Source organism: Mobula birostris, chromosome 4 (genome assembly GCF_030028105.1).
Source record: "Mobula birostris isolate sMobBir1 chromosome 4, sMobBir1.hap1, whole genome shotgun sequence".
Taxonomy (NCBI): Eukaryota; Metazoa; Chordata; class Chondrichthyes; order Myliobatiformes; family Myliobatidae; genus Mobula; species Mobula birostris.
In genome coordinates, this window is record NC_092373.1 from 205,659,473 (window position 1) to 205,675,753 (window position 16,281).

A 16,281-nucleotide genomic window follows, 5' to 3' on the forward strand; every position below is an offset into this window, starting at 1 on the left:
CTCCAGGGAATAAAGTCCTAACCTATTCAACCTTTCTCTGTAACTGAGTTTCTCAAGTCCCGGCAACATCCTTGTAAACCTTCTCTGCACTCTTTCAACCTTATTTATGTCCTTCCTGTAATTTGGTGACCAAAACTGAACACAATACTCCAGATTCGGCCTCACCAATGCCTTATACAACCTCATCATAACATTCCAGCTCTTATACTCAATACTTTGATTAATAAAGGCCAATGTACCAAAAGCTCTCTTTACGACCCTATCTACCTGTGACGACACTTTTAGGAAATTTTGTATCTGTATTCCCAGATCCCTCTGTTCCACTGCACTCCTCAGTGCCTTACCATTAACCCTGTATGTTCTACCTTGGTTTGTCCTTCCAACGTGCAATACCTCACACTTGTCAGTATTAAACTCCATCTGACATTTTTCAGCCCATTTTTCCAGCTGGTCCAAGTCCCTCTGCAGGCTCTGAAAACCTTCCTCACTGTCTCCTACACCTCCAATCTTTGTATCATCAGCAAACTTGCTGATCCAATTTACCACATTATCATCCAGATCATTGATATAGATGACAAATAACAATGGACCCAGCACTGCTCCCTGTGGCACACCACTAGTCACAGGCCTCCACTCAGAGAAGCAATTCTCTACCACCACTCTCTGGCTTCTTCCATCGAGCCAATGTCTAATCCAATTTACCACCTCCCCATGTATACCTAGCGACTGAATTTTCCTAACTAACCTCCCATGCGGGACCTTGTCAAAGGCCTTACTGAAGTCCATGTAGACAATATCCACTGCCTTCCCTTCATCCACTTTCCTGGTAACCTCCTCGAAAAACTCCAATAGATTGGTCAAACATGACCTGCCACGCACAAAGCCATGTTGACTCTCCCTAATAAGCCCCTGTCTATCCAAATGCTTGTAGATTCTGTCTCTTAGTACTCCCTCCAATAACTTACCTACTACTGACGTTAAACTCACCAGCCTATAATTTCCCAGATTACTTTTCGATCCTTTTTTAAACAACGGAACAACATGAGCCACTCTCCAATCCTCCGGCACTTCACCCTTAGACAGCGACATTTTAAATATTTCTGCCAGGGCCCCTGCAATTTCAACACTAGTCTCCCTCAAGGTCTGAGGGAACACCCTGTCAGGTCCCGGGGATTTATCCACTTTAATTTTCCTCAAGACAGCAAGCACCTCCTCCTTTTCAATCTGTACAGTTTCCATGGTCTCACTACTTGATTCCCTCAATTCCATAGATTTCATGCCAGCTTCCTTAGTAAATACAGATGCAAAAAACCTATTTAAGATCTCCCCCATTTCCTTTGGTTCTGCACAAAGCCAACCACTCTGATCTTCAAGAGGACCAATTTTATCCCTTACAATCCTTTTGCTCTTAATATACTTGTAAAAGCTCTTTGGATTATCCTTCACTTTGACTGCCAAGGCAACCTCATGTCTTCTTTTTGCCCTCCTGATTTCTTTCTTAAGTATTTTCTTGCACTTCTTATACTCCTCAAGCACCTGATTTACCCCCTGTTTCCTATACATTTCATACAACTCCCTCTTCTTATCAGAGTTGCAATATCCCTTGAGAACCAAGGTTCCTTATTCCTATTCAATTTGCCTTTAATCCTGACAGGAACATACAAACTCTGCACTCTCAAAATTTCCCCTTTGAAGGCTTCGCACCTACCAATCACATCTTTGCCAGAGAACAACCTGTCCCAATCCACGCTTTTTAGATCCTTTCTCATTTCTTCAAATTTGGCCTTCTTCCAGTTCAGAACCTCAACCCTAGGACCAGATCTATTCTTGTCCATGATCAAATTGAAACTAATGGTGTTATGATCACTGGAACCGAAGTGCTCCCCTACACAGACTTCTGTCACTTGCCCTAATTCGTTACCTAACAGGAGATCCAATATTGCATCCCCTCTAGTTGGTCCCTCTACATACTGATTTAGAAAACTTTCCTGAACACATTTTACAAACTCTAAACCATCTAGACCCCTAACAGTATGGGAGTCCCAATCAATGTATGGAAAATTAAAATCCCCTACCACAACTTTATGTTTCCTGCAGTTGCCTGCTATCTCTGCAGATTTGCTCTTCCAATTCTCGTTGACTATTGGGTGGTCTGTAATACAATCCCACTGATGTGGCCATACCTTTCCTGTTTCTCAGCTCCACCCATAAGGACTCAGTAGGCAAGCCCTCTAATCTGCCCTGCCTGAGCACTACTGTAATATTTTCCCTAAACAAGCAATGCTACTCCCCCACCTTTCATTCCTCTGCCTCGATCACATCTGAAACATCGGAACCCTGGAATATTAAGCTGCCAGTCCTGCCCCTCCTGTAGCCAAGTTTCACTAATTGCTACAACATCATAATTCCACATGTCAATCCACGCCCTCAACTCATCCGCCTTCCCCGCAATACTCATAGCATTGAAATATATACACCTCAGAAGATTTTTACCACCACTCACAACTTTTCTATCAGCGAATTTGCTTAAACTTTCAACATCATTTATTTTCACCCCAGCCACACTGTCAGCTCTGGCACTCTGGTTCCCATCCCCCTGCAAATCTAGTTTAAAGCCTCCCCAATAGCACTAACAAACCTCCCTGAAAGGATATTGGTCCCCTTGTGGTTCAAGTGTAACCCGTCTCTCTTGTACAGGTCCCACCTGCCCCAGAAGAGGTCCCAATGATCCTGAAATCTGAAACCCTGCCCCCTACACCAGTTCCTCAGCCACTTGTTCCTCCTCCAGAGCATCCTATTCCTATCCTCATTGGCACATAGCACAGGTAGCAATCCTGAGATTACCACCCTTGAGGTCCTGCTTTTCAACTTCCTACCAAGCTCTCCATACTCACTGTCCAGGACCTCTTCACTCTTCCTTGCTATGTCATTGGTACCGATCTGGCTGGTCACCCTCCCACTTCAGAATGTCATGCAATCGATCAGAGACATCCTTGACCCTGGCACCTGGGAGGCAACAAACCATCCTGGATTCTCTGTCACGACCACAGAACCTTCTATCTGCACCTCTAACTATCGAGTCCCCTATCACTACCGCTCTCCTCTTTTTCCCCCCTCCCTTCTGCACTGCAGAGCCAGACTCAGTGCCAGAGATCCGGCTACTGCAGCTTGTCCCAGGTTAAGTCATCCCCCCCAACAGTATCCAATGCGGTATACTTGTTGTTGAGGGGAATGGCCACAGGGGAACCCTGCTCTGCCTGCCCTTTCCTCTTCCCTCACCTGACAGTGCCCCAATTTCCTGTCCTCTGCTCCTTTGGCGGAACTACCTCCCTGTAGCTATGATCTATAATCTCCTCATTCTCCCGAATGATCCGCAGATCATCCAGCTCCTGCTCCAGTTCCCTAACGCGGTTTGTCAGGAGCTGCAGCTGGATGCACTTCTTGCAGGTGTCGTTGTCAGGGACACCGGAGGGCTCCCCGACTTCCCACATCCTGCAAGAGGAGCATTCCAACATCTTGCCTGGCATTCTCTCTGCGTTAGACAATCTGAACAAAAAACTTACCAGAACCTACCCTGGCCTCTGCCTGTTCTCGCCGAAGCCTGTTTGAGCCAAAGCTGTCCCACTCTGGCTCAGTCCACTCCGACAATGGCTGCTACAACGATGGCCGCTGTATATGGTGGTCTGCTTTTAAACCTTGGCGCGCTACGTCACGCGCCTGCGCAGTGCAGACCCTTCTCCCCGAGCAGTTTTAAAAAAAAACGACGACTTTTTCGACCCAAATTCTTCCGCTCACTTCTTCGGCTACTTGCTTCGACTGAAACAAGAACAGTTGAAATTTTCCCTTTTTAAACCTTGGCGCGCTACGTCACGCGCCTGCGTAGTGCAGACCCTTCTCCCCGAGCAGTTTAAAAAAAAACGACTTTTTCGACCCGAATTCTTCCGCTCACTTCTTCACTCCTTCTAGCATGTGAAGTCTGCACCAGCAGATTGAGCCAATGAGATCCAACAGCCAGGTAGGCAGTTCTGCAACGCTCAGTGTGAACGATGTACATGAAGTCACAGTACCCACTGCAACCCAATTGTGACTCTTGTTCATACCGAAGTCAAGAGAGTGACACTGCCCCAGTGCATGGGCTTTTCCACTGTAAAAACTGCCCAGCACAGGTTTCCTGTCATCATCGGACAATCACCAACCTATTGATCCACAATGGTGTACGTGCAATTGTCAGAGATCTGATTCCACACCTGATATTTCAGTCTTCTCACTCTAAGAAAGGCTGGCATATATTTTGACCGATCTAAAATATTCATCTCAACTGCTAGCTAAATGGCTCATGGAACAGTGGACATTATTCCTATTCCATCTCAAACAACATTTACTGTTCTCTCATGATGCAACGTCAAAATATTGTTTGGATGAGATCTTCTGCTACTCCTTTGTGAACAAGAAATGCAAATTCGTGACTGTATTTTGATCAGGTCCATTTATATTCTGGCAAGTCCAGTAAACAGTACTGTAACAAACACTAATGGCAACAACTTATCTACAGACTTCCATCCTGAAGTGAATCTCCACGTTTTCAGTTTGTTTACATTAACCCTTTTGGAGAGTGTGCAGAAGACACTTACCAGGATTAGAAGGCACATATGATAAGGAGAGTCTGGACAAACTTGAAGTGTTTTCTTTAGAAGGCTGAAGGTTATAAGATTATGAGGCATAGACAGAATGGAACTCTGCCAAGCCCGGCTGTGAAAGTAGGGCTAGCAAATCCACCCCGTAAAAGCCTACTGCGAGACAAGCGCCAAGAGGCTCCAGACACCTAAAACCCGGGAGAGGAAAGACCTAAAGAAATGGGCTACAGCTGGGGATAACTTGAAAGACTGATCCAGGATAGAGGACTCTGGCCAGCTGCTGTCAGCTGTCTATGGTAAGGGCGATGAGTATAAGGAGGAGTGGACAGCAGATATCTTCTATTCCAGGGTCAAAGTGTTTACTACCAGATGGCACGTATTTAAGACCATAAGATATAGGAGCAGTATTAGGCCATTTGGCCCATTGAGTCTGCTCTGCCATTTCGCCATGGCTGATCAATTTCCCTATTCCCCATGGCTGACCCAATCTCCTGCCTTCCCTCCTCCATATCCCTTCATGCCCTGACTAGTCAAGAATATATCAATCTTGGCCTTAAATATATCCAAGTACTTGGCCTCCACAGCCACTTGCGACAACAAATTTCAGATTCACCACTCTCCAGAGAAAGAAATTCCTTCATATTTCTCTACTAAATGGATGTCCCTTTATTCTGAGACTGTGCACTCAGGTCCTAGTCCCCCCCACCATATGAAGTATCTTCTCCACGTCCACTGTCAAGGCCTTTGAACATTCCGCAAGTTTTCATGAGAGCCCCTCCCCCCAAGGCAAATACAATACAGACACATGAATGTGCAGGGAATGAATGGTTAGAGATTGTATAGGCATAAGGGATGTTAGGCATTTGATTAGTTTGGCACCACAGTGTGGGCTGAAGGGCCTGTTCCTTTGGTGTCATATCCTTTATTGTTTATACTTCTGTAAATTTCTTTCAATAACCTCAACACTAATTTGTTGCGAGTGAGAGAAATCTATCATGATAATCTCCCTGCAAAAGTTGACCAAATCTGATTTCAACCAACTCAAATTCCAGTCACCGTTTCTTGAACTGTTCCTCAATGCCCAAAAGAAAGCCAGTTCTTTGAACCAAAGCCAATTCCACATTGTAAAGTGTTACCCAACTTAAAGTTAAAATGGCTTCAAGCAGTAAATGCCTCCCCAAAAATTCACAGAGAAGAACATTGTCTTCAATTAAATCAACGACCCGTGTTCCAATTTATTTCTGGAGAAGAAATTTGTCATTTGGCAAAAAACTATAATACCAGTGACAAACAGCACCTGGATCAAGACTGCATCTTTTCCAAGCTCATAATGGATTAGAGGAGAATTATGACATCACTCTTAAGGAAAAGAAACAGGTGAAAGATCAAGTTAACATCTGTGATTTCACAACCAAAGTGGAAGAAAACCATTTGCTGCCAGAACCAAAGAATGGTGAATTAAGTGGTTGTACTGCAAATCTGCATGCCACTATAAACTGAAATGATATAAAACAGAGAACAACTATATCTCAGTCCAACCAGTGATTTACCTTGCAGGCTAAGGGCTAAGTACAATTATCACCAATCTAAGAATTAAGAAAGCTGGTAAGTCTGCACAGGAATGATTCAATATCGAACACTTCCCGCCGTGCTTCAGCTAACCCTGAGTTTAGTCCTGACCAAAGATTGCCACACACATTTGATAACTACCACCCTCTTCATAACTAAATTCACAGCAGCTGGGGGCGGAGAGGGGACCAAGGGGAGGGGGGGCAGAGAGGGGACCGAGGGGGGGGTGGAGAGGGGCGGGGGACAAGCAGGGATCGAGGGGGAAGGGTCCCGGGGGGGGTGGGGGGGGAGAGGGGTCCAAGGGGAGGGGGGTGATGAACAGGGGACCAAAGGCAGGGAGGAGAGAGAAGGCCTCTGAAGGCAGAGGGGTGGGGAAGAGAAGGGGTTCAAAGGGGGATGGGGGTGGGAAGAAAAGGGGTCCGAAGGCGGGGGGGAAGAAGGGGTCCGAAGGCGGGGGGAAGAAGGGGTCAGAAGGCGGGGGGGGAAGAAGGGGTCAGAAGGCGGGGGGGAAGAAGGGGTCAGAAGGCGGGGGGGAAGAAGGGGTCAGAAGGCGGGGGGGAAGAAGGGGTCAGAAGGCGGGGGGGAAGAAGGGGTCAGAAGGCGGGGGGGAAGAAGGGGTCAGAAGGCGGGGGGGAAGAAGGGGTCAGAAGGCGGGGGGAAGAAGGGGTCAGAAGGCGGGGGGGAAGAAGGGGTCAGAAGGCGGGGGGGAAGAAGGGGTCAGAAGGCGGGGGGAAGAAGGGGTCAGAAGGCGGGGGGAAGAAGGGGTCAGAAGGCGGGGGGAAGAAGGGGTCAGAAGGCGGGGGGGAAGAAGGGGTCAGAAGGCGGGGGGGAAGAAGGGGTCAGAAGGTGGGGGGGAAGAAGGGGTCAGAAGGCGGGGTGGGTGGGGGGAAAGGAGGAGACCGAAGGCGGGGTTGGTGGGGGGAAAGGAGGAGACCGAAGGCGGGGTGGGTGGGGGGAAAGGAGGAGTCCGAAGGCGGGGTGGGTGGGGGGAAAGGAGGAGTCCGAAGGCGGGGTGGGTGGGGGGAAAGGAGGAGTCCGAAGGTGGGGTGGGTGGGGGGAAAGGAGGAGTCCGAAGGCGGGGTGGGTGGGGGGAAAGGAGGAGTCCGAAGGCGGAGGGGGGTGGGTGGGGGGAAAGGAGGAGTCCGAAGGCGGGGTGGGTGGGGGGAAAGGAGGAGTCCGAAGGCGGAGGGGGGTGGGTGGGGGGAAAGGAGGAGTCCGAAGGCGGGGTGGGGGGGAGGAGGAGTCCGAAGGCGGGGTGGGGGGGGAGGAGGAGTCCAAAGGCCGGGGGGGGGGGGAAGAAGGGGGTCCGAAGCGGGGGGGGGGGGGAGAAGGGGGTCCGAAGCTAGGGTGGGGGGAGAGGTGGAAGGGGGTCCGAAGGCGGGGGGGGGGGAGGAGGAGGAAGGGGGTCCGAAGGCGGGGGGCGGGGGGAGGAGGAGGAAGGGGGTCCAAAGGCGGGGGGGGGAGGAGGAAGGGGGTCCGAAGGCGGGGGGGGGGGGCGGAGGAGGAAGGGGGTCCGAAGGCGGGGGGGGGCGGAGGAGGAAGGGGGTCCGAAGGCGGGGGGGGGGCGGAGGAAGGGGGTCCGAAGGCGGGGGGGCGGGGGCAGAGGAGGAAGGGGGTCCGAAGGCGGCGGGGGGCGCTAAGAGAAAGGGAGTCCGAAGGCGGGGGAGGAGGAAGGGGGTCCGAAGGCGGGGGAGGAGGAAGGGGGTCCGAAGGCGGGGGAGGAGGAAGGGGGTCCGAAGGCGGGGAAGGAGGAAGGGGGTCCGAAGGCGGGGGGGGGGGGAAGGAGGAAGGGGGTCCGAAGGCGGGGGGGGGGGGAAGGAGGAAGGGGGTCCGAAGGCGGGGGGGGGGAAGGAGGAAGGGGGTCCGAAGGCGGGGGGGGGGGCGGAGGAGGAAGGGGGTCCGAAGGCGGGGGGGGGGCGGAGGAAGGGGGTCCGAAGGCGGGGGGGGGGGGGGCAGAGGAGGAAGGGGGTCCGAAGGCGGCGGGGGGGGGGGGGGGGGCGCGAAGAGAAAGGGAGTCCGAAGGCGGGGGAGGAGGAAGGGGGTCCGAAGGCGGGGGGGGGGGGGGCAGAGGAGGAAGGGGGTCCGAAGGCGGCGGGGGGGGGGGGGCGCGAAGAGAAAGGGAGTCCGAAGGCGGGGGAGGAGGAAGGGGGTCCGAAGGCGGGGAAGGAGGAAGGGGGTCCGAAGGCGGGGGGGGGGAAGGAGGAAGGGGGTCCGAAGGCGGGGGGAGGAGGAGGAAGGGGGTCCGAAGGCGGGCGGGGGGAGAGGAAGGGGGTCCGAAGGCGGGGGGGGGGGAGGAAGGGGGTCCGAAGGCGGGGGGGGGGGAGGAAGGGGGTCCGAAGGCGGGGGGGGGGGAGGAAGGGGGTCCGAAGGCGGGGGGGGGGGAGAGGAAGGGGGTCCGAAGGCGGGCGGGGGGAGAGGAAGGGGGTCCGAAGGCGGGGGGGGGGGAGAGGAAGGGGGTCCGAAGGCGGGAGGAGCAAGAAGGGGGATGGCGTGATTAGAGGACATGGAATAGATAAGGGCAAGGGGACAGAATGTTTGTGGCGCGGAAAGACTTGTGTCATCGTCTAAGTAAAGAGAGTAGGGTTGCAGGGTGGACATCAATTTCCTGCCCCGAGGTAATACCAAACACTATTTGGAAAAATGCCCCGTCATGCCACCCTTCCCAGTTCTCTCCCTTCCCCCTCCTCCCGCCGCGGCCTGAGTCGAGGCCCGGCCGCCATCTTGTCGAAGGTTCTAGATGGAGGAATCGAGCGCTCAGCGAATCCCCCCTCCACCCCGGGGCCGACCTGGCGCCTTGAGCGCTGATCGGGCGCCGAGCTCCATCAAGCTCGCCCTCCGCGGTCCCGGGACCAGTGGGGTCCGGGCCTACCTCCCGCCGTGGCCTGAACCGGGCTCTCGGTGCCACTGCCGATCCTCCCGCCGCCGCGGACACCAGGGACCGCAATCGAGTGCCGCAGCAATGGCGGCGACGCACTCAGCGCAGGCGGTAGAATCGATCACCGATCTCGTGACCGGATCGTCTCTCCACTCCGCCTGCGCGACTACGTTGGGACAGCCATTCGGCCCCACCAGTCTGGGCCAACCCTTTTCTGTAACTGCAATTGAAACTCAAGCAACACATATAAAACCATCCAGCATTTTGTGTGTGTTTCTTGTATTTCCAGCATCTACAGATTTTCTTGTTTGTGACTGAAACTCTACCGATCAAACTTGCGGACAATTTTAGATCGGAGCTCTTCTTATCAGTAGTTCAATGAGACCTTTGATCTGTCCATTTGCCTTTTTCACCTCCACTGGTTTCTCCTCCCCTTCTTGCTTTCGATAATCTGTTGACCAACCTCACTTCTGTAGCCACAGTGCAAACTTGTTCAGCCCTGACTTCGCCCAAAAACGGACTCTCTGAAAATTCAACTCTTCACAATTCAGACTAGGGGCAAACTATCCTGCGTTTCACCAGGTCCTGAGATCCATACTTAATAGCATGTATTGGCACAGGCACTGCAGTGGAGAGGAGGGCTCCATAACGGGTAAAACTACCCAAGGCATCACCAGCACCAGCCTACCTGTCCTCAAGGACCTGTATATGGAAAGGTGCCAGTAACATCATGAAAGATCCTACCCATCCTGCTTGTTGACTCTTTGTCCCACTTCAATCAGGGAGGAGGCTGTGTAGCATACATGCCAGGACCACCAAATACACAAACAGTTACTTTTCCCAAGCAGGAAAGCTGATCAATACTTCCAACCACCACTACATTATCTTTTCCTCCTTATGACCTTAAGTACAGATATTCAAGAAACGCACGGAGATGAGGAGGAACTGCTTTTCCCAGAGGGTGGTGAATCTGTGGAATTCTCTGCCCAGGGAAGCAGTGGCGGCTACCTCAGTAAATATATTTAAGGCAAGGCTGGATAGATTTTTGCATAGTTGGGGAATTTAGGGTTATGAGGAAAAGGCAGGTAGGTGGAGATGAGTCCATGGCCAGATCACCCATGATCTTATTGAATGGCAGAGCAGGCTCAACGGGCCAGTGGCCTACTCCTGCTCCTATTTGTGATGTTCTCAAAGAGCTGATTATTGACTACTGGAGAAAGAAATTGGAGGTCCATGAGGCAGTGCTCATTAAGGGGTCAGTATCTTTAACTGCCTTAGTGTTAATATATCAAAGGATCTGTCCTGGACCAGCACATTGTCAAAGATTGCAGAGAGACATTGATAGGATGCAGAAGTGGGCTGAGAAGTGGCAGATGGAGTTCAACCTGGAGAAGTGTGAGGTGGTACACTTTGGAAGGACAAACTCCAAGGCAGAGTACAAAATAAATGGCAGGATACTTGGTAGTGTGGAGGAGCAGAGGGATCTCGGGGTACATGTCCACAGATCCCTGAAAGTTGCCTCACAGGTGTACAGGGTAGTTAAGAAAGCTTATGGGGTGTTAGCTTTCATAAGTCGAGGGATAGAGTTTAAGAGTCGCGATGTAATGATGCAGCTCTATAAAACTCTGGTTAGGCCACACTTGGAGTACTGTGTCCAGTTCTGGTCGCCTCACTATAGGAAGGATGTGGAAGCATTGGAAAGGGTACAGAGGAGATTTACCAGGATGCTGCCTGGTTTAGAAAGTATGCATTATGATCACAGATTAAGGGAGCTAGGGCTTTACTCTTTGGAGAGAAGGAGGATGAGAGGAGACATGATAGAGGTGTACAAGATAATAAGAGGAATAGATAGAGTGGATAGCCAGTGCCTCTTCCCCGGGGCACCACTGCTCAATACAAGAGGACATGGCTTTAAGGTAAGGGGTGGGAAATTCGAGGGGGATATTAGAGGAAGGTTTTTTACTCAGAGAGTGGTTGGTGCGTGGAATGCACTGCCTGAGTCAGTAGTGGAGGCAGATACACTAGTGAAGTTTGAGAGACTACAAGACAGGTATATGGAGGAATCTAAGGTGGGGGCTTATATGGGAGGCAGGGTTTGAGGGTCGGCACAACATTGTGGGCCGAAGGGCCTGTACTGTGCTGTACTATTCTATAACTGCCATCGCAAAGAAGGAGTGCCAGTGGCTCTACTTTCTTGGAAGTTTGCGTAGATCTAGTTTGTCACCAAAAACTTTGACAAACTTCTATAAATGCCCAGCGGAGTGTGTCCAAACTGGTTGCATTACAATCTGATATGGGAACTCCACTGCTCAGGAATGGAGAGCGATAGATAAGGCCCAGTCCGTCACAGGCAATGGCCTCCCCACCATTGAGCACTTTTCCAAGGCGTGCTGCCAGAAAAAGAGGCACTATCGAACGTCAAGGACCACCACCATGCAGGCAATGGTCTCTTCTCACTGCCGCCATCTGGCAGGAGGTACAGGAGCCTCAGGTCCCACACCACCAGGTTCAGGAACAGTTATTACCCTATCAAGCTCACTTGTTATTTACTTTTTTTTAATTTGCATCCCAGCGTACTTCATGTTCACGCTAATGAAAAGAGTGCAGACTCGCAACAAGCCATGAATGAATCAAACCCAGCAGTGAGTAACACCCTGGTATCAAATGGCTTTACGGGGGCTGGTGATCATGACTGTAAACTTCCTATAACCCCGGTTCAGGTGACAGTGGACGTGGAGAGGATGTTTCCTGTGGTGAGAGAATCTAAGAGCAGAGGACACAGCCTCAAAATAGAGAGGCATCCTTTCAGAACAGGGATGAAAAGGAATTTCTCTAATCAGAGAGTGGTGAATCTGTAGAATTCTTTGCCACAGGCAGCTATGGAGGCCGAGTCTTTAAGGCAGCAGAGGTTGATAGATTCTTTATTGGTCAGGGCATGAAGGAATACAGGGGGAAGGCAGGCGATGGGACTGACAGGACATTTGATCAGCCATGATGAAATGGTGAAGCAGATTCGATGGGCTAAATAGCCTAATTCTGCTCCTATATCTTATGGTCTCATGGTCTAAAACTGCTATAATTCCAGTTCAGGTAAGGTCTAAGAAGGGTAACAAGACAGTGGTTATTTATGCAACACACATAAAAGTTGCTGGTGAACGCAGCAGGCCAGGCAGCATCTCTAGGAAGAGATGCAGTTGACGTTTCAGGCCAAGACCCTTCGTCAGGACTAACTGAAGAAAGAGTGAGTAAGGGATTTGAAAGTTGGAGGGGGAGAGGGAGATCCAAAATGATAGGAGAAGACAGGAGAGGGAGGGATGGAGCCAAGAGCTGGACAGGTGATTGGCAAAAGGGATACGAGAGGATCATGGGACAGGAGGTCCGGGAAGAAAGACAAGTGGGGAGGGAACCCAGAGGGGAAGGAACCCTTTTGCCTATCACCTGTCCAGCTCTTGGCTCCATCCCTCCCCCTCCTGTCTTCTCCTATCATTTTGGATCTCCCCCTCCCCCTCCAACTTTCAAATCTCTTACTCACTCTTCCTTCAGTTAGTCCTGACGAAGGGTCTCGGCCTGAAACGTCGACTGTACCTCTTCCTAGAGATGCTGCCTGGCCTGCTGCGTTCACCAGCAACTTTGATGTGTGTTGCTTGAACTTCCAGCATCTGCAGAATTCCTGTTGTAGTGGTTACTTATGCTGTCCTAGATCAAGGAAGTACTGCAGTGTTCTGCACAGTGAGCCTCATGATAAATTTCATGATATTAAACCTGATTCTGAATCATCAACAAGCTCAACTTGACAGAAAAAAGAACATGCATTCTCTTATGCATGAGGATTTCGAGTATTTGTATTTGAATTTATTTCTTACGTCCAAAGGAGTAAAAGTCTTTATGTTGTGTCTCCATCACTAAGAAGGGAAATGAGGGAGGATATTGCCCAGACACTAAGACTGTATATATGATTGTTTTGTCTATGCCTAGGTACAGTCAGATATGCAATCAGATCAATGTGTATGGATAAATCTGACGGGTTGTCCCAGAGCTTGTAGGTCCTGGCCTTAATGCTGTAGCACCATTTGCCGGATGGCAGCAACTGAAACAGTTTGTGGCTGGGGTCCCTGATAATCCTGCAGGGCCTTTTTTAGGCACCTCCTCCTGTAAATGTCCTGAAAAGAGGATAGTTCACATCCACAGATGCACTGGGCTGTCCACACCACCCTGCAGAGCCCTGCGATTGAGGGAGGTATAGTTCCCATACCAGGCAGTGACACAGCCAATCAGGATACTCTCAATGGTGCCCCTGAAGACTTGGGGACTCATAACGAACTTCTTCAGCTATCTGAGGTGAAAGATCACCGCACAGCCGGTACGTACAGTCCAAGTGAGATCTTCGGTGATGTGCATACAGAAGAACTCGTAACTACTCACCCTCTCAACCCCAGATCTATTGATGTCAATAGGGGTTGGCCTGCCTCCGTTCCTCCTGTAGTCCACAATCAACTCCTTCATTTTTTTCGACACTGAGGGAGAGGTTGTTATCTTGGCACCACTGTGTCTGGGTGTTGACTTCTCTTTAGACTGTCTCATCACTGCTAGCAATAAGATCTATCAATGTCGTGTCATCTGCAAATTTGATCAGCAGATTGGAGCTGTGCGTGGCAACACAGTTGTGGGTGTATAGGGAGTAGAGGAGGGGGGCTCTGGACACAGCCCTGAGCGGCTCCTGTGTTGAGAGTCAGAGGGTTGGAGGTGAGATCCTTACCACCTGCCGGCGATCTGACAGGAAGACCAGGATCCAGCTACACAAGGCAGGGTGAAGGCCAAGGTCTCCCAGCTTCTTATCGAGCCTGGGGGGAATTATGGAGTTAAATGCTGAACTGTGGTCCAAGAAGAACATTCTAACACAAGCATCCTTCTTCTCCAGATGTGTAAGGATGGTGGGTAGAGATGTAGCTATTGTATCATCCGTCGATCGGTTGTGTGGGTAGGTGAATTGTCGGGGGTCAGTGTGGGTGGTAGCAAGCTGCAGATGTAGTCCTTAGCCAGCCTCTCAAAGCATTTGCTTATGATTGAGGTGAGCAGGGCAGAAGGCCAGTCGTTCAGATACATTACCCTGGTTTTCTTTGGTACAGGGACAATGATGGATGTTTTGAACCAGGAGGGCACTATGCACTGGGAGAGGGAGGGATTAAAAACATCTGTAAACACACCAGCCAGCTGTGCCACGCACACTTGAGCGTACTTGTCCTGGGATGCTGTCCGACCCCCATTGTTACATTATGGTTACATTGTTCCCGGATTAGAAGTGGCTGGTTTCAATAGTGAAAACAATTGTGAACTGCCTAAAATCTATATGTGGGAACATATGCCTGTCCGAAAGGGACACTGCTCGGCAGACAGATCTTCAGCAAAGGGAATAAGTCTCGTATTCTTCCTTTGTTCATGTATCTGTTCTCTATCTGCTTTGTATTCAGTGCTGTGCGTTTATTATGCTAACTAGTCACATTAACGGTGGGGGGGGCATGGTAAAAGTGAAGGGAATAAGTTTCATATCCTTGATTTGCAGCTTGGGGACCAACAGATGTCATACCTTTTGTTGATTATTCAATTACACCTATGTATGCTTAAATTTCATCATTTCAAGATTATATGTTTACTGATTGCTAATAAAGAATTGAATACATATCCTTGACTTTTGGAACAATCATTTTTGGAGCTGAGGTTGCGTCATACAAGTTTTACAAATCCATGGGGGATGCCAGCAGCGACAATTTGATTTGGTTAGAATTGGTCATCATACATAACAATAAAACTATAAATGACAATAAGCACATATAAAAATTTAATTAGTAGTGCAAAAAAGAGGAAGTGTTCCTAAACGTCGAGTGTGTATCTTCAAGCTCATGTCCCTCCTCCCTGATGGTAGCAATGAGAAGAGGGCATGTGTTGGGTGATGGGGGTTCTTCAGAATCAGAATCATGGATGTCACCTCTTTGAGGCAACACCTTCTGAAGGTGCCCTCGATGCTGGGGAGGCTAGTGCCCATGGTGGAGCTGGCTGAGTTTACAACTTTCTGCAGCTTTTCCCGATCCTGAGTAGTGGCTCCTCGATACCAGATGGTGATGCAGCCAGTTAGAATGCTCCCTACCGTACATCTGTAGAAATATGCGAATGTCTTTGGTGACAAACCAGTCCTCCTCAAACTCCTAATGAAATATAGTGAATGACTGCAAAAAAATGAATCTTATAGAAGTATATGGTAACATATATGTATTCTGATAATAAACTTACTTGCAACTTTGAAACCTTTCCTATCCATATACAGTATCTGTCCACCCTGCTGTAGAGTGATGGCCTACATTCCAATTAATTATTCACAACAGGCGTTGCTTCAGTGGAAGAACTTTCTTCAGACATTAAAAATTGTTAAATTTCAAACATGGGAGATTCTGCAGATGCAGGAAATCCAGAGCAACACACACAAAATGCTAGAGGAACTCAGCAGGTCAGGCAGCATCAATGGAGGGGAATGAACAGTTGACACTTAGGGCTGAGACCTTTCATCAGGACTGGAAAGAACGAGGGGAAGGAGTACAAGCTGGCAGGTGATCGGTGAGGGTGGGGGGATTGCAGCAGCTTTTGCACCAGTATCTTTTTCCCTTTCACGGTGATGTAGCAGGTAGCGTAATGCTTTACAGTGCCAGTGACTGTCGACTGGGGTTCAATTCCTGCCACAATGTGCAAGGGTCTTGTACGTGCTCCCTGCGACTGCGTGACTTTCCTCCATGTGCTCTGGTTTCCTCCCACATTCCAAAGACATCTGGGTTGGGATTAGTAGGTTGTGGGTGGGCGTGCTATGTTGGTCCTGGAAGCACGTCCTCAAACTGCACTGGTTGTTACACAATCCACGCTTTTCAGCGCATATTTCGATGGTCGCGTGCTAAATAAAGCTAACCTTAAATCCTAACCTCAAAATCTTAATCTCGTTTCTCTTTCCAGAATGCTGATTAAACTGAGCATTTCCAGCATTTTCTGTTTTCGCTCCATCTTGTCCAAACGGTGGTGTCTCTGAAAGTGTGGCCTGGAGACACGTTGCTTAGTGCTGACCAACTCGGACATCAATCACTGCTCTGTGAACATCAGAAACAGGAGGTGCCCATTTGGCCTCAATGTCCACTCTGCCATTCCCATAAGATCATAACCGTACAG

General features: G+C 50.0%; 1 protein-coding gene across 1 annotated transcript in view; it reads right to left on the bottom strand.

The window, feature by feature from the left end:
• The window catches only part of znf638 (zinc finger protein 638), a 126,526-nt gene extending 116,700 nt beyond the window's left edge, over positions 1–9,826 (bottom strand). Inside the window, exons 1-2 of the mRNA XM_072257019.1 lie at positions 9,823–9,826; positions 9,073–9,298 (exon numbers count right to left, since the gene is read on the bottom strand). Of these exons, the coding sequence (XP_072113120.1) occupies positions 9,073–9,298; positions 9,823–9,826 (230 nt within the window). The remainder of the gene's footprint in view (positions 1–9,072; positions 9,299–9,822) is intronic.
• Between the last annotated feature and the right edge of the window lie 6,455 nt (positions 9,827–16,281).